Source organism: Cyanistes caeruleus, chromosome 7 (genome assembly GCF_971803275.1).
Source record: "Cyanistes caeruleus chromosome 7, bCyaCae1.hap1.1, whole genome shotgun sequence".
Taxonomy (NCBI): domain Eukaryota; kingdom Metazoa; phylum Chordata; class Aves; order Passeriformes; family Paridae; genus Cyanistes; species Cyanistes caeruleus.
In genome coordinates, this window is record NC_141707.1 from 3,744,613 (window position 1) to 3,765,550 (window position 20,938).

The following is a 20,938-nucleotide window of genomic DNA, read 5'->3' on the forward strand; positions in this document are numbered from 1 at the left end:
TATAATGTGAATTTATGGATTTTTATGATGAACACTCTATAGAGTGTCACAGTTGTATTTATAGCCAGCTTCTTCTATATTTTAACATATCTTTTAGACACATGTCATTTGAGATCTTTTTGTTTTCTAACTACAGATGCATCTTGGTAAACGAGCTATACAACTGTTCCTATATAAGGTTTTTTCTTGTTTTTTACTCCTTTCCTTGTTTAAGAAGACTTGCTTTTGCCTAATCCAGTGCAGCTTTATTATTTTTCAGTGCTTCCAGAATTCCAAGAAAATGTATCATTACTGAAAGTCAGCTACCATGAGAGAAATTTCAGATTAAACCAACTGCTAAATGGTTTGATTAGTCTGTTGCCTAAGACTTCTGATCATTTGCTTTCTACAAATGCACTTCAACAGTTTGCTGAGCTTTAACCATCTTGTAGCTGCTATTATTAAGAACCTTGTTTTGAAAATGACTTAAGAGACATCTTTCCAGGCCCTGGTCAAGCCTTGACTTTACCTGGACAGAATGTTTGCCAGCAGATCCAGATGTTTTTTGCACCAAATCAGTATTTGAGTCACTTTTTGACTCAGCAATTTGACCCTATTAATATGACAGCTGGATCAATTTTGAAGTGGGCCTGGAGAATCATTTCCGGAGGTGGTTATCCAATCCTTCACTGATTTTGTTGTCTGTTTGCAGACTGTAAAATGCTGGCACAGTGTTTTAGTAGTTAATAGTAATTCCATATCACATATGTTATTGATAATGTTTATTATCTGACTGATTTCTGACTGCTGTAGGTTTTTCATGCATTATGTGTATAGTTTTGTGTTGATTAATGATTAATATGCATGATAAAAGTACATCTCACTTTCAAAAACAAAAGGAATTGATACCCTAAAAGTATTTGATTAATGTAGTATGTACATTAGAAATTTAGACCACAATTCATTTTGAATAATGAAATATTTACATCAAAAATTTAGAAAGATCATATAATCTGAATTTACAATTAAGTGTACCACAGCTAAGCCAAAATGATTCATTAACTTTAAGGGGAGAAGTGCCTATGTTTTGTTGACAGGTTCAAGAACATCACCTGTTCATCTGACCAGGCTGTCTGCTTCTGGAAACATGAGACACAGTAAACAGAGAAGTCACCACACAATCTTGGTACTCCAGACAAGATCAGAAGTGGAGCTGCCAGGACACAGTTGTGTCTCAAAACTACACAGTTTGCCAACAGAAATTTAATGTTATCATCATGATGTTGTGTCTCTACCAATTTTCTTCAGTTATTCTCTGTTTTAAGATTTGAAAGAATGTGTTGTATGAATCTTTCTAACCACTCAGTCTCTATCCATGAACAACTAAAACAGCTGCAAACAGGTTAAACGCCCTGAAAGAAGTCGATGACCCCATTAGAAGTTGGTTAACCAATTGAGACATTATTAAGTAGTTAAAATCTCTGTACTAGAAGAAAGATGAATTCATGTTATAGTATTAACAGAAGTAGCTATTATAAGCTGTATGTTATCCTGTATCTGTAAAAGTCTAAAACGAATCACGTCCAAAACCTGGGTTGTGCAAAAGGAAAAAGGGGAATTGTAGTAAAACATTCTAACAGAGTGAAAGCATTTTAGTCAAAGCCTGCCTGCACAACCCAGCTATTGAAGGCGACAATAGTAAAGGCAGTGTTCTTGAAACTCTCCTGGAACAGTGAGAATAAGGAAATACAATGACATTGTGTACTTGGAAAAAATGTAAAACAACATGTATTAACCAATAGTAGCTTGTTAAGCCCCGCAAACCCTGTCGGACCCTATAAAAGTGTGCTTAAGATAAACGACGTTTGCTATACCTCTATGAGGACTCAGTGAATAGTCTCAGTGGTTTTCCATTAAAGGGGTATGCAGAAAAAGGCATATTTTAAATCAATTACAGTAAACCATTTATATTTCTCTTTCATGGATGCCAACAACCTGTAAGGATTAGCTACCACTGGGTAAATCTCTTCACTTATTCCATTTATTCTCTCCAATCCTGTTCTAGTCTGTACTCACCATTTGATTTCTTCACTGGAAATATTGGTGTATTCAATTCTGATTTGCATTCTTCTAGAATTTGGTATTTCAAAAATCTATCAATAATCTTAGCCATGCTTCTGGCTTTATGGGATACTGTTTAACCTGTACAGCTTTTGCCCTTTCTTATAATTCCACATGTACCAGTTGTGCCAATTTGGATTTTCCTGGTATATCTGTTTCCCATACAGAGGGAATTACTGCATCCTCTACTTCCTGAGGGATAGTGGGGACTGCTTTTTCTTTTACCATTAAAATTTGTCCTGTCTTTGATTCAGGTATTTTCATTAATAGCTCCCCATTCTCAAAAGTTATTATTGCATCAAGTTTTGCTAGTAGAACTCATCCTAAAAGTGGAATTGGACACTCCGGCATATCTAAAAATTCGTGTCTTAACACTTTGTTTCCAAAACACAAATCCAGGGGTTTCAGGAATGGCTGATTCTCCTCCTTCCCTGTGGCTCCAGCTATGGTTGTTTTGTCTCCAGTTTGCCCTTCTAGATCATTTAGAACAGAATATGTAGCCTCTGTGTCCACCAGAAATTTTACTTCTTTATCTCCCAATTGTATAGTTACTAAAGGTTCCTGTATTGGTTTTTGTTCCGATTCTAGTCAGCTGCTGTACTCCCCCAGCACCATTAATTTGGAAGCATCTTGATTCTGGTTGAGCTGATGGCCCTGCTTAAAACGATTTGGGCATTCATTTTTTCAGTGCCCCTCTTGTCTGCAATAAGCACATTGATTTAACCCTAATCTTGGCAAAACCGAGCTCCCTCATCCTCTGCCAAGTCTGCCCCTCCCTGGTCCACAACCACCTCTGCTGCTGCTAGCATTCAGGAACACATAATCACAGAACGATTATATGAAGGTGCTTTATTAAGAGGTTTTGCAATTAGTCCATAGTCCATGATCCACAGGTAGTACCACCCTGTCATGTCAAGGAAAACTCGCAGCTCATGTAGGTTCTGGGGTTCTGGAATAGCACAAATAGCTTGAATACAATTAGTACCCAGCTTACGTTGCCCTTGTGAGATTTCACATCCCAGGTAAATAACACTCTGCCAGGCAATTTGTGCCATCTCTTTAGACACCTTATATCCTCCCATTCCCAGTTGATTTAAAATTTCAATTGTTACCTTTATGCAGGTTGTTTTCTCCTCTGTAGCTGTCAGTATATCATCAACATTCTGTAACAGCAGGTATTGTTTTCTCGGTATTTGCCCGTTTTCAGTCCAAATCTCCAGCTCCTTAGCCAGCTGGCTTCCAAAAAGTGTTGGACTGTTCTTGTATCCCTGTGGAAGCTGTGTTTAGGGGAGCTGAGTTTTCCTTCAGTTTTCTGGATCTTCCCACTCAAAGGCAAACAGTTTCCTACTTTCTTTGTCAAGGGGTATGCAGAAAAAGGCATCTTTTAAATCAATTATAGTAAACCATTTATATTTCTCTTTTACGGATGTTAACAATGTGCAAGGATTAGCTCCCACTGGGTAAATATCTTTAGTTATTCCATTTATTGCTCTCAAATTCTGTACTAGTCTGTATTGGTCAACACAGAAATTTGGGCTCCAGTGTTAACTACAGAAGTAATAGGTGCACGTTTAGGACCCACTATTGTTAAAATCAGTATGTCTCCAGTTTTGTTATTTCTAGTGAGCATTTTAAACACAAACAACCCCTGCCTCTCTGCTCACCCATGAGAGGCAGAGTTACCAGTTTCCCTGATTCTGAAGCTGTTTGGGCTCCACTCCCAGAAGCTGAGAAGGAGACTGCTTTGGCTGACAGCCCAGAGCCTGTGGAGGTGTGCTGGGTTATACAATGGGGCATTTGATACAATGGACTTGGGACAGTGCCAATTAGAAACTACTCAACTTTTAAGTGATAAGCCATCCATTACATCTCTGGGGACCCCTTTCTTTATCTCTAGTGACCACCAATACTGGCGGTTAGAGATTTGTTTTCTCTTTTCTGGGTTTTTGTTAAGAGAACCAATGTATCTAACACCCTTTGCTTTCTCTGATTTTTCTTCTGGGATTTTTACAGGTCCATAATTTCTACTGTAATTAATTAGCTCTTTTGCAACTTTGTTCCATGTCCAAATTTTATGGTTCCTAGCAGGAGAGCGCAATTGTGAACCTGTTGGCTGAGAAGGGGTGGTGAAGGGAGCAAACCCAGGATCAGTGGAACCAGATCGAACAGTGGAACAGCTGGGTTCCCAAGAAATCTGTCTAGTCTATCCACAGGGGTATAGCTGCTATGGTTTTTGGAGAAAAAATTGCTGTAGGTTTAAGTGATTCTGGAAGGCCTTGACTTAAAGGGGTCATCATTTCAGTTTTCACAGGTAACAACATTGGTGATTCATAACCAGCAATTAATTTTCTTTTGTGTATCATTTGCAAGCAGGCAGCTTTGTGAATATTTTCCAGTAGTTGGTCAGGGGTACTCACTATAGCAGTCAAGTCCCCCCTTTCCAAGGGATTAAGCCCTGCTGCCCAATAAGCTGCGTGCTGAGTTAGGGACCATGGGTTACATCTGTCTCCTGTTGTTAAGAAGATTCCGTGTCCCCAGTACCCACTGGCTTCCCGTTCTCTCTACCAAATTTGATCTTCTCCGGTGAGAGACACTCAGAGCACGTATTCTGTCTCTGTCTCGTGTGGGAGATGCCCAAACTCCTTTTTTAACTTAGCCAATTCAGTAGCAGTGCATGGGGTTTCTTGAGTGGTTATATGTGGATCAAGATCTTCATCATTGATATAATTATATTGTTTTAATTAGAGGTTTCAAGCTAGGACTGTAGTGTTCCCCACAATTTTTATCCAAGTTAGCTCCTTTTGACGGTAAATTTGATTAATGAGAGGGGTTTCCCTCTCTTCTGTTTCTTTTAGTGAGACAGCATTTTTTGAATTTTTTTATGGAGGGCTGCTCACAATGGACTGATCTTACTCCTTTCTTCACCCAATTGTTTTTGCAAAATTTTAACTAGGTTTTGGAGGGAGTCCATTATAGGTCTTTCCTCACTTCTTTGCTTAAAGTGAGTTTCTATAGCTGCTGTAAGACAAGCTCCCAAAACTGAGCAGAGTATAGTTTTATTTTTGCCCAGTTTAAATTTTGTTTCATGTTGTAAAAAAACATACTCTATCAATCACATTTTCCAAATTAAACCAATTATTAAGCGCACACTCTTCCCCTCCCAGAGAAGGTCTGGCACTGTGTTTTGCTAACAGAGTATAAAATGCAGCTTTAACTTCTGCACTGCCATTTTCAGTCATTTTTACAAAGAGAAAACCACTACAGGGAGGTATAAACTTAAATTATGCACAAATACACAGCTTTTTGCTTCCCTGAATGGGTGAAAAGACCAAATCTGCTTGGGAGGCACTCCCTCAGTTTAAAATTCTGGTTGTCTCTTTGCTACACCAAGCAGTCAAAATTCATACACACAACGACAACAAAAAACAACAGTGCCGCCCTTTTGCACTAAGAGATCTTTTGCAAAATTCTGCAGACAGAGCCCTCAAGTGAGCGTGGGGTGCTTTTCACCTCACTGTGTGCAGTTTGCAGGAAATTCGAGTCGCCCCCCTTGCTTTCTAGACACCGCTCACTCTTTTGGGAGTGTCGGGCTGGGTGTGGCTGGAGCGAGAGGTCCTTCCCCTAATACAGACTGCACAACAAACCTGCAGCCCCTTCTGTCTGTCAGAAATCCTGTCTGTGACTCCAGTTTAAATGTCACAATTCACTAACACAAGTGGGAGTCATGAGAGGTTTGTTTGATCTCAGAGTGCAAAAAGGACACCAAGGGATTTCAGTTTAAATCACAACAGCAATAATGTACCTTTATTTTAGTGCCAACAACAAGGGTTATGTGATAGAGGAGAGGGAGAGAGAGAGGGAGAGATAAAGAAAACAAAGAAAGACAGAAGAGGTTATAGCTACCAACAGACGAGACGGGGTCACTGGGTTCTTTTTCTGTGGGGAGATCTCACCAAAATTAACTTAGCCTTACTTAATTCTTCCCCAAAGTTACCTTGTTTCCAATATGCTAATAAGTAGCCCAAAGGAGAAGTACCTGGAACAGGAGCATTGCTGCCCAAAACCCCTTTAATCTTCTCCATAATACAACTGCAATACACCATAAATGCTGAACCTGTGACGCTTTCGCAGTCATCTGACTGACGGCGCCTAAACAATACCACCAGGAATTCCTTTAGCCCAACCAAGCGTAGCTTTGTCTGCATCTTATTGGCAGGCACCCAAACCAAACCAAACCAAACCAAACCAAACCAAACCAAACCAAAGTAAAAGCACCTTACCTCTTCTCCCGGAGACGTTGTGAGCAGCAGAGATGGTTGTGGCTGATGGGCTCCCCAAGAATCCCTCGGTGCCGGCTGGAGCAGGATCGGGTAGTGAGCTTGCTCAGCAGCACTCACAAGGTCCCACCTGGGTCGCCAAAATGTTAGAGTTCAGGAACACATAGTCACAGAATGATTATATGACGGTGCTTTATTAAGAGCTCTGGGTGTTAGGGGTACACATACCCAAATCTGACCTGACTTCGTTTTGAGTTGAACATGTTTTATACTCTATCGTTATACAACTTACATATTAATTATTAAACTTACATTGTTCCATTGTATGCATTGATTTTACCCAAGCATGGATTTCTTGTGATCCCCCCAAACCCCTAACATAGTTGCTCATGATTCGTTAAACAATAATTATATCTAATCCCATCTAACAATTATATCATTTATCACATACTGACTACACAGGTGAAATTTCACATGATCTTAGCAAGCACAAGGCCTAACATTTCCTAGGGCCTACTTTTAACACTTTACCCAGGGCTTGCCAAGCCTAACTTTCTTTCTAACTCCTGAATTTTCTATGATTTTGAAATCTTTCACTATCACCACATCCTCTGAAACCTGGATTCTCTCTTCCTTGTATTACTACCAAAAGATTTTGCTGCTGCTTTTTACTAGCTTCCTTTTCCCTGTTATTGTATACTTTCCAAGCCACTTCAAGTAATTTATTCAAATTCCTTAATTCCTCTCCTTCTAACCTCTGCAATTTTCTCCTAATATCATCCTGCGATTGCCCAACGAAAGTGAGAGCAAGCTGACCATTCACTTGTTCTGTTTCTAGTTGAAGATCAGTATACTTTCTCACTGCCTCCTTAAGCCTTTCCAAGAATGCAGTAGGGGATTCTTTCTTTACCTGTCTTATAAAATTTAGACCAATTCATAGTCTTAAGCATAGCATTCTGAACTCCTATCTGGACCCACTCTTGATATCTCTTCAGCCTCCATATGTGTCCAAAATTGGGACCCCACCCTGGATCCTCGGTCAGAAAGTTCTCACCTAAAGTCCCTGTCTCAGAACCCAGTTCTGAGATCTTTTTTTGCTCTCTCCTTGGCTGCTCTAAGCACCATCTCTTTCTCAGCAGAGTCCATTAAATTATCCAATATTATTGTATATCATCCTAATCCAGATTCTGAGTTTTCATAATCATTTTTACCACCCCTGCTACTTGATCAGGATTTTCTCTATAAGTTCCAGATGATTGTTTCCAGATTATCAAGTCTGCAGGGGAGAAAGGCACTTTTACAAACACCGGCCCCTCCACTCCTACTCCTTGTCTCAAGGGGGCAATCACAGTCCGCCTTTGCCCAAATCTTTTCCCGTTCTACCCAGAACCGGAGCAAGCTGTGACCGAGTCCGATGGGATACCGGTGTCTCTGATTTATTATCATCACCCCTGCTACTGCTGTCTTCCCCCCCGCAGCATTTTTCACATTTTCTTGTATCACGGTTAGATTTTGATCACTTCCCGGAGAAGAAGAATCAGGTGTAGGCGGGAAAGGAGGGTAAAGAGGGACAGGTGAAGTAGGATTCAGTGCAATAGGGTTAGGTGAAATGGGATTGGGTGAAGTGGGGGCAGATGAAATAGAATCAGGTTCTTTTGGTTCCGCTAAAGCCATTTGTAAATCAACATCCATATCGTTCCCCCAATGCAAACTTTCTTTTAATGACAGGTACTCTAAACAACTCTTTCCTTTTACACAAACCTCACATTTATCACTCATACGTGCCTTAGCTGCCATCAATCCACACTCAGCCTGCCATTCCGGCTTGTCATGCAAATAAAAGAACAAATCAACATACAGAACTTCATCCCACTTTCCCTCTGGCTTACGGAACAACATCAACTGTAAAATGGTGTTATACTGCAAAGATCCATTTCTCGGCCTCTTTTCCCCACTGTTCAGGTCATATCCTGGCCACCATCTATTACAATAATCAGTCAACTTTGCGTAAATCTTGCCCAAAATTACCCTCTTTTCAATGTGCTAATAAGCACCCCAAAGGAGAAGTACGTGCTATAGGGGCATTGCCACCTCAAATCCCTTTAAGCTTCTCCATATTACAGTTACAATACACCACACACCACTGATGAGGAACCCTCAACGCTTTCGCACTTGTCTGACAGACGGCGCCCAGGCAATACCAGGAATTCTTCTAGCCCAACCATGCAAAGCTTTCACTGCATCTTATTGGCAAGCACCAGAGCAGACTGAAAAGCACCTTACCTCTCAGAGGGATGTCGTGAGTGGCGGAGACGGTTGCGGCCGGATGGGCTCCCTGAGAATCCCTCGGTGCCGGCTGGAGCGTGATAGGGTCATGAGCTCGCTCAGCAGCACTCACAGGGTCCCACTTGGGTCCAAATGCTAACCAAAATGTTAGCATTCATTATGATTACATGCAGGTGCTCTTTATTGAAGCGTGCGGGAACTAGGGGTCTCAGCAACCCAAATCTAGCTGCATCGTCTTTGTCCAAAGTGCACATATTTATACAATTTCAGCTGTAGCAGTAATCACTATAACAATCTTATTAATATTGCTTCATTAACATTGCTTCATTAACTTTATCAATATTGCTTCATAGAGTTAGCTCATCTTTGTACGAACATGTACGAATCTTATCTCTGAGTATCTTAGAGAGCCCAAGTACCAGTTCCCATTACCATAAACATTTTAGCTTGCTAAACTATCCCTAATAGCAAGCATTCTTGTGGCCTACTTCTACATGATTTTCAGAAACATTTAACCCCCATAGTAACACCAGTACAACCTTTATATCCCTCCTTCTGTCTGTGATAGGTCCATTCTTGATCCTCTCCCTGAGTGTCTTGTTTCTAGGGTTCTCATTGATCCTTATCAAGGCGCATTCCAGACCAATCATTTCTCCTGGGCGTAGAGTGATTGGCTAACCCTTTCACCAATTGCTGTCCGAGGCATGGATGTCAAGCCTATGAAGTCATGTTCTGGAATGTTCCCTCGGTTTACTGAATCCTCCATGACATAAAACAGCACCCCATTTACTTTAAGTTAACCTTGATTCCATTAACGCATATCCACACGGATTACTAGACTTCACCCCCTTGCCCATAGGGCCACAAACCCACCAACAACAGATACCAACAACCAATTAGGAGCATTTATTAATTAAAAGTCAGCTTATAATTAAACATTAACTATTAACCAACTTGTTATAACCATTGATTTACCAATAACATTGTCACAGTACAGCTGGCCTGGACTGGACAAAGTAAATCTGATCGTAACACAAATCCAATTCAGCTATCCTAATTCATGCCTGAACATGTCCCTGGATAAGTTACAGGGGACCCTCAGCTGGCTCCATTCAAGATGAGAATTAAGCATACCACAGGCCAGGAAGCTGGGCAGGGAGAGAGATCTCAGACAATGGCCGTATAGCATGGGAGATTTTAATTGGATATTTAAGTTATGAATAATAAATGAGGTTGTTTGTTTCATGAGCATCTGGAGCACGAGCTGTGGAGTTTTCATCTCCCTACCCATGACCAGCACCTTATGTTATGAAGAAAAACCATTTTCAAGCAATGTATGTGTTATGATGTAATGTTGGTGTTGTAGTATAATGTTGGTTACAATGTCTACCACAAAGTTAATAATGTTGTTGCTGTTTCTACCCCGATGTTAATTGTATTGAGTTCATCTCTTACCCGAGTGTTCCAATCCCTTCTGGTCAGGTCTCTGCCGCTGCTCCCTGACACGGCGTAGCACCAGCCTCAGTGTGCAAATGAGGTGAAAAGGGTTAGGAGTGCTGAGAGAGCCCCTAGATCAAGCAGACCAGATGAAAGACAGACAAAAGAGCCTCATAACCTGTAATAAATATAGTTATGAATAAAAATTCGTAAAGACCTAAATAAATATATCTGTAGTTATAATAACATGAGAGAATATAAAATATAGTGTGGCCAAAGATTCCTCCCTAGGTCCAGCCACAAACATCCATGTTAGAGATAACAATTCTAGCCGGCACCGGGATAACGATCCTAGCCGGCGCCCATCAACCTAAAAGAATAAGCAGGACAGGGGCCATCAGGCTGGACAAAGAAAAAAGCCCAGCCGAGATATTCTTCGGCTCCAACACCGGAGCCAACCACTCCATCCTGATGGCCCAAACCAGGATGAAATCAAAGAACACCCAAGACCTTTTTACATATGAGGAGACTCTGCCCCACTGTCTGTTGATTCAGTTCGCAGGTTCCAGGAAATCCATTCAACCAACTATCAAGACGCTTTGTTGAACAGTGACTGCTCGGAGTTTTGGCCTCAGGGCACAAAACCCCTATAAAAACCCTGGACATTCTACCCTCCGTGTGGATTTGGGTAAATCTGTACCTCTGGGTATAGACCCCTGTCCACCCAGCGCTGCGCTGATCTATTTTATTGTGTTTTTTTTCTCCCGTTTGTGATTGAAATTGTTTTATAATAAATCGCTGTCTATATTAATCATATTTTGCCGTTGCATTTATAACATAACCCAACTGGCAGAGAGACCAGGATGTTCCCAGCCTCGACTCAGAGTCCGCGCCATCATCAGGGAAGAGCTTGACTGGGATGACACCCCTACACAAACAAGTCACGAGAGATCTTCCACGGATTCCTGTGAGGACGGAAGCCCCAGGCCTGTCGAGGGGCAGGACTGAAACACCTCCTTTCTGGCGACCTCGTGGGAGCAGTGGCGGCGTGCCACTCCTGAGCCCCCACCCTGGAGCTGATATCTTAATAAAGGCACAAAAAGGACTCAGGTGTCCTGCCCATTCATTTCACCTTACACCCCACTGCAAGAGGAACAAGACTCAACACCCAGGCGATCAAGCTCATGGCCTAAGGCTGAGGGGTGGGGGGCTCCAGTCCCAAAGACAGGGATGGCACTTACCCAGCCCCACAACTCCTGGGCCCACATCTCCAAAAGGCCCAGACCAGGGTTACACACTTGATTACACAGGGTCCCTCCAAACTGAGGGAAATGCTGGCACCCGAGCAGCCAGGTGTCACGGACAAGGTAGCTGCCTGAGAGCCTCTGACACCCAATTCCTCAAAGCTTCCCACAGCCCCTCAGGGTCTCCCCCAGCGTGGCCCGGCAGCAGCGCCGCAGCCCCACAGGAGCTCCAGAGGAGCTGCATCAAGAGGCACCTGGGAGCCCTCAGCAACCCAGCCAGCACCACACAGGCACGAGGACACAGATGGCGCTTCCTGGCTAGGACAGGGCTTGTGCCTTCAGCAGAACTGCCAAAGGCCAAGGTCTTCTGGTCATTTTCCCTGCACCGCTGAACGCCTGGGCAGCTTGCCGAGCACAAGCACCCTTTCCCCCATCTTCCCCCATGCCCTGCAGACCCTGGGCAGCGAAAGAAAGAAGATCCTGGGAGACTGTCTATTATAACATATTATATATTTACATACTACCAAAAAAACCCCAAAATAAAACGAAAGACAATCTTAAAGAAAATAAAAGAAAAATCCCTGCTGGCCCTGGTGACCCCAGCAGACAGTGGCTCCAAGATCAACTCTCAACAGAACTCCAGCAGCAAAGCCAGGCACTGCTGCTGCACAGACGGGGACGTTTCTTCCATGCCTTGCAGAATTGATCTCGCAGCATCTGAAAGAAGGAGTAGGGAGCTCTCTGTACTGCCCGGAGTACAAATGATACTTCAATTGCCAGGTTTCTGATGGCAGGGCTGCTATCATCCACCATATTCTCAAGGGCTGGAAGAAAGACAAACAGAGCCACGGGCAGTTCCCAGACCTGCCCGGGCCCACGGAGAGCCCCCTGCCAGGGCCATCCCAGCCGGCTCTTGCCATGGGCAGCAGGGAGCAGGGAGCAGAGATCAACCCGAAGCTGCTGGCCACGAATGCCCCACGTGCCCCTGAAATCTCGCTGTGCTCTGCCCACGCTGCCCCTCATCCGCACATCGAGCAGAGCCCTCTGCAGCCTGGCCAGGGATTGCAGCTCCCCGCGCCAGCACCGCTGACAGCCCGCTGCCCTCACTCACCCTCACAGATGAACTGCAGCTCTTCCTTCTGCCCCCTCATATGCTCCCCGGCCATCCCTGGAAACACAGAGCCTTGTCAGGGCCCCGGCGGCACAGCTCCCTGCCAGCGGCGCTGCCAGCCCTGGGGCCACACGGCCTCCCGCCCCGGCAGGGCTCAGCCCCAGCCCTTGCCGCATCCTGACTCAGCCCAAGGGCACGGCTGCCAGAGGCCGGCAGCAGCCCCGAGGGCAGCCAGGGCTCCAGGGCGCCGGGCCCGGGTGCCGCTGCCGGGACAGCAGCAGCCGGGGCCGGGGCCGAGCTGCGGCGGGGCGAGGAGGGAGCCCGGGCTCGTGGCTCACCGATGAACCTGACGGCCGCCGCTCGCAGGGACTCCTGTGGGCTGTCCAGATACAGAAGGGCCCGGCGCAGGTGCTCGGCCGCTCGGCTCTCGTCCTGTGCCAGCTGCAGAGAGCGGCAGGAGGGAAGGGTTGGCGCGGGCTCTGCCCCTCGGCCGGGCGCTGCCTGCGGCCAGCCTGGGCCTCCCGTGCCCGCCCAGCCCTGAGGCACCGGGCAGCAGCCGCTGGCGCCGGGCTCTGGAGGGGGCAGAGGGCCGGCTGCTGCCCGGGGAGCCGCGGTGCCGGCCCGCCCCGCAGCCCCAGTGTCTCGGGGCTCCATCAGCAGCCGGCTCGGGGCCACAGGAGCCTGGAGAAGAAGCCGTGTGGCCCCGGCTGCGGCACTGGGCAGGGGCCCAGCTGCCAGCCCCATGCACCGAGCGCCGGGGACAGGGGGCTTCTCCAGGCTGAGGCTGGGCCTTCCAGGCCGTCCTTACCAGGCACTCGCCGAACCTCCATGTCTGGTCCACCTCCAGCATCTGTTCAATTTGAAGATTCCTGAGAGATTCCTCCTCAGGAATCTGGCTGAAGAATGCAGAGTTTCCCGGGACGCCTGGAGAGCACCAGAGACCCGCAGATGGCCCCACAAGCCAGGGCACAGGACCCGCATTGGTGTGCCAAGGCCTGCAGGAGGCTGCAGCCGGCAAGGTGCCAGGCCTGCAGGAGGCAGCCGAGCCCCCTCCCTGGGTGACAGCAGCAGCCCGGGAGTCCTCATCTCAGCCACCTGCTGGTTCTCGTCGTGTCAGTGGAAGAAGAGTGGCAGCAAGCTCTGGTGCACGTGTGACTTCAGGGCCTTTCTTCCCTCTTCCATGAATAAATCTATCATCTTTTGAAAGACAAACATGGATACCAGCTGCACCTGGCTGTCGTCCTGTATGAAAGGAAGGAAAAAAGACTTCAGCTTTGGCTGCTTCTCACCCACTTTTGACTGGCCTGCAAATCCACAGTGCACAAAATGTCTGTGCAGCACCCAGTGCCTGTGGCTGGAGACACAGAACCTTACATTGTCAAAAAGTGCCAGGAGCACCTCAGCCAGCTGCTGGGCGATGGGGCTGGCTATCGGGGTGCTATTATACAGGAACAAATATTTGAGTAGAACTATGGTCATCCTGACCACGTCACTATCATCTTCCTGCAGGAGCTCCAGCAGGCTTTCAGTCAGGCTCCACATTTTCTTAGCCTGTGGGGAAGAGAAGTCTGTGAAACCCCACCCTGCTGCCACAGGGCCCAGTGGCCAAAGGCACAGGCTAAAGCTCATCTGCCCGAGGCTAAAGCACTCAGGCAGATGAGCTGGGAGGAAGGAGAGCTGGGAGCAGCTGCCTCGGTGCCCAAAGCCCAGCCAATCCCAACAACTGCATTCCCCATCCCTATGCTACCCGCATGGCTTCAGCCACTGCCCCCTTCTCACCATGGACGGATTCTTGGCAAGCACTAGGAGGCCTCTGAGTGCCAAGCAATGCCTCTCTCTGCACTCGCTCTGCAGATTCTGTGACATGATGTCCAGGATGCTGTCACAGCATTCACTCAAGTCCAGGTAGTCCAGGATCTGAAAGGCACAGGGCAGTGACAGGGGAGCTGGCCAGCAGGAAGCTGTAACCGCACAGAGCTGGGCCCAGGCAGCAGCACAGGGCATGGGCACCGTCCCAGACAGCTGCAGCTATGAGAAGGCAGAGAGGTGGAAGGCAGCTCGCCTTCAGGCTCACCTCTACAAGGAATGCCAGAGCAGCGAAATCCCACAATGACAACTCTTTGCTGAGCAGCCTGAGCAGGTAGAATGCTACTCCGGAACACAATTGTATGGATGAAGAGCACATTTCTCTGACAAGAGAAAAAAGGAAGGAAAACTCTGAGCCAGCGGCTCTCCCAGGAATGACTCACAGACTCACAGAGGGCTGATCTTTCCCCACCAGCCTGCAAGGGGACGTGGGCCCTTGGGGAGGTGGCTGCTCCTGGACACCCTCCTCTCCCAGCCTTTTCCAGTCTCCTTAGCCGTCCCTCGGTGATGAGGCCCTCTGGCCCATGACAATGGGGACTATGTGGGGCAACCTCAGCACGGGGCACAAATGCCAGAGGCAATGGGGAGAAGGGGTCTCACCTGGCCAGCAGACCCACAGCATGATGGTGGGTGTCAGCGCAGAGCAACGTGTCCCAGCCACGCTTGCGTTCCATTTCCACCACTACATGCTTACACCGGAGAAGGCAGAGCAAGGACTTCAGGGTCTGCACTGCAAAACCTGTGTGCACAGCAAAGCCCAGGTCACGCTGGGAGCACTGGCTCCTGCCCTGGGGATGTGGCAGGGACAGGAGGAGTGGGATGGAGCACCTGTTGGGGCTGATGGCAAGGCCGTGTTGCTCCTGGCATGCCTTCCAGAAGGTATCAACCTCCTGTGGCATCTCCAAAGTGCTGAAGAGAACTTGAAAGACCAGATGCACAAAGAGGCGAGGGAAATACACATTCAGTACACATGGGATGCAGGGCATCCGAAGGAACTTCCACATCACCACTGTCGCCTACAGAGGACAAAGAACCCAGAGACAGTGCTCAGTGCTGAGGTGTCCTGGTGGCAGGGCCTGAGTGTGGCAGTGAGCTCCAGGCCAGGTTTCAGCCCAGTGCCTGAGGCAGGGAGATGCAGTGGGGGAAGGAGGAAACGGAGCTGCTGAAGAGGCTGTCGGCCATGGGGTGAGCAAAGGCCTGTTCCAGAAACTCACAGCCAGGGCAAAGACACCCGTGTTGTCCCCATCGGAGGTGCACGTGCTGTGCTCTGGCCAGGTTCTCAGCACATCGAGGAGTATCTGTACTACTGGCTCCACAGTCCTGCTCGAGCACATGATGGTCTTCCACATGGTCATTGCAGCTCTGTGGGGTGACAGCTCTGTCTCACGGGGGTCTCAGACACATCCCCGTGGCCTGGGCAGCAGTGGCGGGGGGAGCAGAGCTGGCTGCCAGCTCTGCCTCTGCCCGCTGCCCCTCGCCAGCAGCAGCACCCAGGCGAGCCAGCCCTGCGGGGACAGGGCCCTGAGGGGGCATGGCATGGCAGCAGGCTCGGGGGTCAATGTAGCAGGGCTGGGAAAGGTCCCAGGTAGGTACACAGGACCCTGGAACTCTCTGTTGCTCAGACACCTGGGCAGGGCTGTGCAGGCTGATGGGCTGGGGAGCCCTGAGCCCTCTGGGCACATGGGCCCCGTACCTGTCACACGTTGGGGCCACACGCAGGAGAGCAATGACCACGTCAGTGGGCTGTGCCTCGCTCAGATCCAGCAGGGTCCTGCCCAGCCTGGAGTCAGCAGACTCATTGGCCATGAGCCATTGGTGGATGTACCTCACCACGGCAGGCAACTGGAGAAGGCACAAGGGGAAACTTGGAAAACTTGGAAAGCTGCCAGAGGGAGTCAGGAATGTCCCCAGCTTCTCCAGAGAAGTGCTTCCCTTGTCACCACGCTGCAATGGCCTCAAAGGCTTAGAGTGATCAGTAGGCGTAGCTTGGGAGGCCAAGCGATCCCTGGAGGGTCAAACCCTGGCCACAGGCTGCTTACTTGCTCTGGAATGGAAACACCCTCCTCCAAAATGAATTCTAGCATGGCAGCACTGGTGTCGCTGGTGTAGACGTCACCATCTTCCATGGATCCAGTGCCCATGACGCTGGTCTCTTCCTGCCAAATGTGCTTGATGAATTTGCATGTTGGGTAGGAGAAGGAAGGGTGGGAAGAGAGGGATATTGCATGGAGTGTTCCAAGCATGGTGCTGGGCTGAGCCGTGCCAGCAGGCCCAGCTCAGTCGGGGATGCCTGCAGGTACCTGTGCTGTTCTGTGGAAGAGGCCACAGGCAAGGCCCTGCTCTTGTGTCTGGTCCATGGCTGCATCTGGCAAAGAGCGAGAGCGGCCAGAGCTGAGGGGCTGCAGGAGGGGCTGGAGAACGCTGCTCAGCCCTGTGATCCCCAGGCAGGGACAGCCCAGGGATGGCCCAGGGGATGGAGCACGGGCATTGCTGGGGGAACAGCCCCAGCTCCACTTGTATCCTGTCCCTGGGTGTGTCTCCACAGGATAGGGTGAGTGGGATGAGATAAGATTGAATGCAATGGGATGCGATGGGATGGGATAAGCTGGGATGGGATGGGATGGTATGGGTTGGGATGGGATGGGATGGGATGGGATGGGTTGGGATGGGATGGGATGGGATGGGATGGGATGGGATGGGATGGGATGGGATGGGATGGGATGGGATGGGATGGGATGGGTTGGGATGGGATGGGATGGGATGGGATGGGATAGGATGAAGCTGGTAGAAAGCACCAGTGCTGTGGCCCAACTCTGCCACTCACCTTCCTGCATTGGCTGGAACTGCTGCACCTCTTCCGTCTCCAGTTCTGGATCAGCTTCAGGGCCTTCTTCCTCTTCCTCCTCCTCCACCCAGGCCAGCTTGGGCACTCTTGGGGGTCGCTGCTCCAGATCTTTTCCAACACTCTCCCATCCTTTCCGTCGGAACAGCACCAGAGGATGGCATGGCATGCAATGGGATGGGGCTAAGGTGGCAACAGGCACTAGCCCTAAGGCCGAGCTTTTCAACTCACCCTCCTCCAGCAGCTGAAACTCCTGCACCTCTTCGGTCTCTACTTCTGGGGCAGCTCCAGGGCCTTCTTCTTCCTTCTCCTCCTCCTCCAGCCAGGCCAGCTTGGGAACTCTTGGGGGTCGCTGCTCCATGGCAGTGCCTGGATTTATGGTACTTGCAAGAGAGATGCCTCAGAAAAGCTCTGAGGCAGCAAGTCCTGCAGTTGTGCCTGGAAGGCACCTGCAAGACTCAAGTTCTGTCAAGACTGCAGGACAGCAAATCCTGCACTCGGGTCTTGAGGGCTCCTGCCACAAGGACAGGAGGCTCCTCGTCAAGGATTGTGCCCTGGTCTCAAGGGCAGTGACTGCAGGGATGGGCGATGCCTCGGAAAAGCTCCAGGTCACCAGGTCCCACAGTCTGCCCTCGAGGGCACCTTAAGAAAAGAAGCCTCGGCAAGGCCACAGGTCACCAGGTCCTGTGGTCTGGCCTCGAGGTCACCTGCAAGAATGACGGCTCAGAGAAGCTCCGGGTCAGACACAAACGAGTGCGCTGTGCGGGGGCTCCTCACAGCACCGCTCTGGCGCGTCCTGTCCCGTCGCGTGCACCGAGCACTGTGGCGTGGACCTGTCGCTGTGGCCAGCTCCTCTGTCACCACGTGTCACAAAGGGGGGCTTCTGTGCCAGAGGGCAGGCAAAGCCCACGTGCATTGGGGGCTGAGCTCCATCCTGCAGGGGCTTCCTGGATCAACTCTTGCTATCTGTCAGATGATGTTGCTCCTTCCTGAAATGAATTTTTTCTATAGAAGGGATTGGCAGTAGCACCAGAACACCATCAGTTTCTGGGTTTCCCTGGACAATTCAATTGTACTGAGGTTCTCCCATGTTTCCTTCTGCTTTTCTTTCTTGCATCCTGGAAAAAAAAATGGATCTACACAGCCTCTGATATTCTACATTCCTCTTGCTGCGTGTCTGGCTGTGGCAGCTCATGTCCAAACACAACTGCATCCCTGCTGAGCACGGGAAATGATGGCTACAAACAGGGAGGTTCCCAGTGAACCTCAAGGCAGACCCATGGGGAAGTGCAGACTATTGGGATAACTCTGCGAAGAGAAGCTGTTCTGTGTCTCTGATTATGGTGCTGCTGCCCAGAAACTGGGCAAGGAAACCATACGCCTTAATATAAGACCTATGGAGCAGGTATTTGTTTATTCGATTCCGAGATTTAGGGGCGTTGCTTTACCCATTCATCCATTCTTCATACCGTACTACCTTTTATACATTTTTTTAGTTAATGTGCACATGATACTTTCCTAACCTTCATATTGCAGCGTATTTTCCAATCACGTGGTTATGTAAGCCCTTGTAGCACATGTGCGGCTTCTGCACGAGAGGGTCCTCAGCCTCCTGGTGGTTGTTTTGGATGATGGCTCATAAGTCTTCCTCAGGCTTGAACTTTTTACCCCTCCTTCCAAGGCATGCTCTATAAGATTGTCTGCTCACACAGTCAGTGGTTAGTTTTTGCAGTTCACTTGTTCTGCTAAATTTGCTGATTTCTAAAAAGTGCTTCATTTACATACCCTGTTACAACACTACTACTTACTGCACAGCTCCAGCTTTTTGTGTAGCTCAAACATTATCTCATTGCCTTTGCAACAAGTCTGCCCTTTCTTTTATCCTTTGCAAATTCTTTTGCAGCTATAGTCTTGTTGTGGTCACAAAATATTTACCTGTTTTGATCCTGAATGTCATTTTAATTTGCTTCCATTTGTGATACGTGGTGACAGCTTGGCTACAATACCATATGAAACTCTGGCTCATCATGCAGGATCCTAAGATTATTATTCCAGTTCCTAAAATTCCTACAAACAGTTGTGTTAGCCAATTCATATAAGGTAGCCAAGATGTTAGAGCTCCCCACAAATGTTTACTCCAAGACGTATCATCTTTGGTTACTTCAGGGAGCACCTTTGCACGTTGCCAAACGGTATGGAAATCCATTGCTCCTTGCCCTGACTGATCTATCGAAGTGCAACAACTGGTATTAATTAGAATACAAACTCTTCCCATTTGGGATGTTATCATCTCTAACACCACGTGGTTTTGAAAGACTGCTTCTTCTAGTGAGTTTATTTCATTTCGTAGTCTTAGTAAGTGTTGTGCTTTTAAAGCATTAGCTAAAAAATCACTAGAGAACTTATTCATTTCTTGCTGTGAGATATGGATTAGAAGAAAAGCAAAACAGGCTTAAAACTTTAAAGGAATAAACAAAATTTATGAACAAAACTACAAGAATAAGAAACCAGAATAAAACTTCCAGAGCTCCTTTTTCCCCACTACTCAACCATTCTCTTGCTCACATGACAACACAGAGACAAAAAACTTTGGTGGTTAAAACAGTCCCAACTTTGCTATAGTCTCTTCATCAGTCTTTGTAGAGAAAAAGAACTTCTCTTCTGCTAATCTATGGAGTTGTTCACAAGAAAACCATTTTCCTATGGTTTTCTATTGCTCTGATGCCAGCCACCTGGAAAACTCTGTCATCAGTTCTCTCCTCACATTTTTGACATCATGCTGAGGTGTGTTATGGGTCATGGCTCAAGGGGCGTCATTTTAAGGATGAGTTATTCAAAGGCAAAAGTTATCTTCATCTGTCTCTGTGAGTATCTCTGGAAACAGAAGTTTTCTCTTTGCATCCCAAGGCCACAAATTTTCAACAACTCTCACTTCTCCGTTTTTGTTCCAGCGTCACATAAGATCACAACTACTTCACCATTTGCTTAAATTCACACTTTGAAATACTCTATTCCCCCAAAATACTCTTTCATGAATTAAAGGAGTTTTTCAGAACACTATTGTCCATCTCTATAGTTTTAGCAAAAGAATATTTCAGCTTATTAAAGCTTCTCTTTATTTCTCACCCCATCTGAAGCTTAATTCCTTTCTTCACTGTCTTTGATAGTTTATGTTGTCTCTTTACCTGTTGATCACTCTCTCTTTTCCTCTCTCTCTCTGAAAAAAAAAAAAAGGATTAATCTGCAAGTCTCAGCTGGGTAGCGAAAGAGTTAAAATCTTGCCCAGGCTTTGTAGATGGTTCTGTGATCTCTGCCAGAGCAGCCACTGGACCTGTCTGCGATGGAAGATTTTTTTCATGGTTGCTCTGGAAAGTGTAGTCTCTGTCTCAGCCCACTGCAAGTCAATGGCTTTCTCTCTCCTTACTCGGCAGTCTCTGATGAAACTCAGCAATGGCAAAAACTGCAGCTGAGCCAGGGACCGGCCTGGCCCGGCCAGAGCCCGGGGTGAAGCCATGCAGGCCCCATCTCCTGGCCGGGAGCTGCAGCAGGCCCAGCCCAGCCCCTGCCCGGGCCACATGGTCTGGGCAGGGGAACGGGAAGCCAGCTGGAGCTCTGGTACCTTTCACAGCCAGGAAACAAAGAAACAAAGAAATTCCCAGGCTTAGGTCTTAAGGTGGTGTTCACAGGTTGATCTCACTTTTCAATGGTCAAAACTGCTGTCAGTTCTCAGAAATGGCCAGGAGAGAAACTCCCATCAGCCTCCAGCAGTTTTAAC

The 20,938-nt window shown here is 47.7% G+C and overlaps 1 protein-coding gene and 1 pseudogene across 2 annotated transcripts; both read right to left on the bottom strand.

Annotated features, from left to right (window-relative positions):
• Positions 1–4,231: 4,231 nt before the first annotated feature.
• On the bottom strand, positions 4,232–14,208 carry LOC147652091 (uncharacterized; annotated as a pseudogene).
• On the bottom strand, positions 11,838–20,380 carry LOC147652092 (uncharacterized). 2 transcript variants are annotated; one of them, XM_086898915.1, is made up of 15 exons: positions 17,395–20,380; positions 17,146–17,295; positions 16,622–16,686; positions 16,361–16,477; positions 16,015–16,163; positions 15,536–15,683; positions 15,150–15,337; positions 14,922–15,060; positions 14,530–14,644; positions 14,235–14,372; positions 13,830–14,006; positions 13,264–13,697; positions 12,794–12,896; positions 12,456–12,512; positions 11,838–12,061 (listed from the first exon to the last, which is right to left on the bottom strand). In XM_086898915.1, the coding sequence occupies exons 1-8, from the start codon at positions 17,522–17,524 to the stop codon at positions 15,012–15,014; spliced, it is 996 nt and encodes a 331-aa protein (XP_086755041.1). In that variant the 5' UTR covers positions 17,525–20,380; the 3' UTR covers positions 11,838–12,061; positions 12,456–12,512; positions 12,794–12,896; positions 13,264–13,697; positions 13,830–14,006; positions 14,235–14,372; positions 14,530–14,644; positions 14,922–15,011. The 2 variants fall into 2 exon arrangements, with proteins under 2 accessions (XP_086755041.1, XP_086755040.1); XM_086898914.1 differs by having other exon boundaries at positions 11,838–12,168.
• Positions 20,381–20,938: the final 558 nt, after the last annotated feature.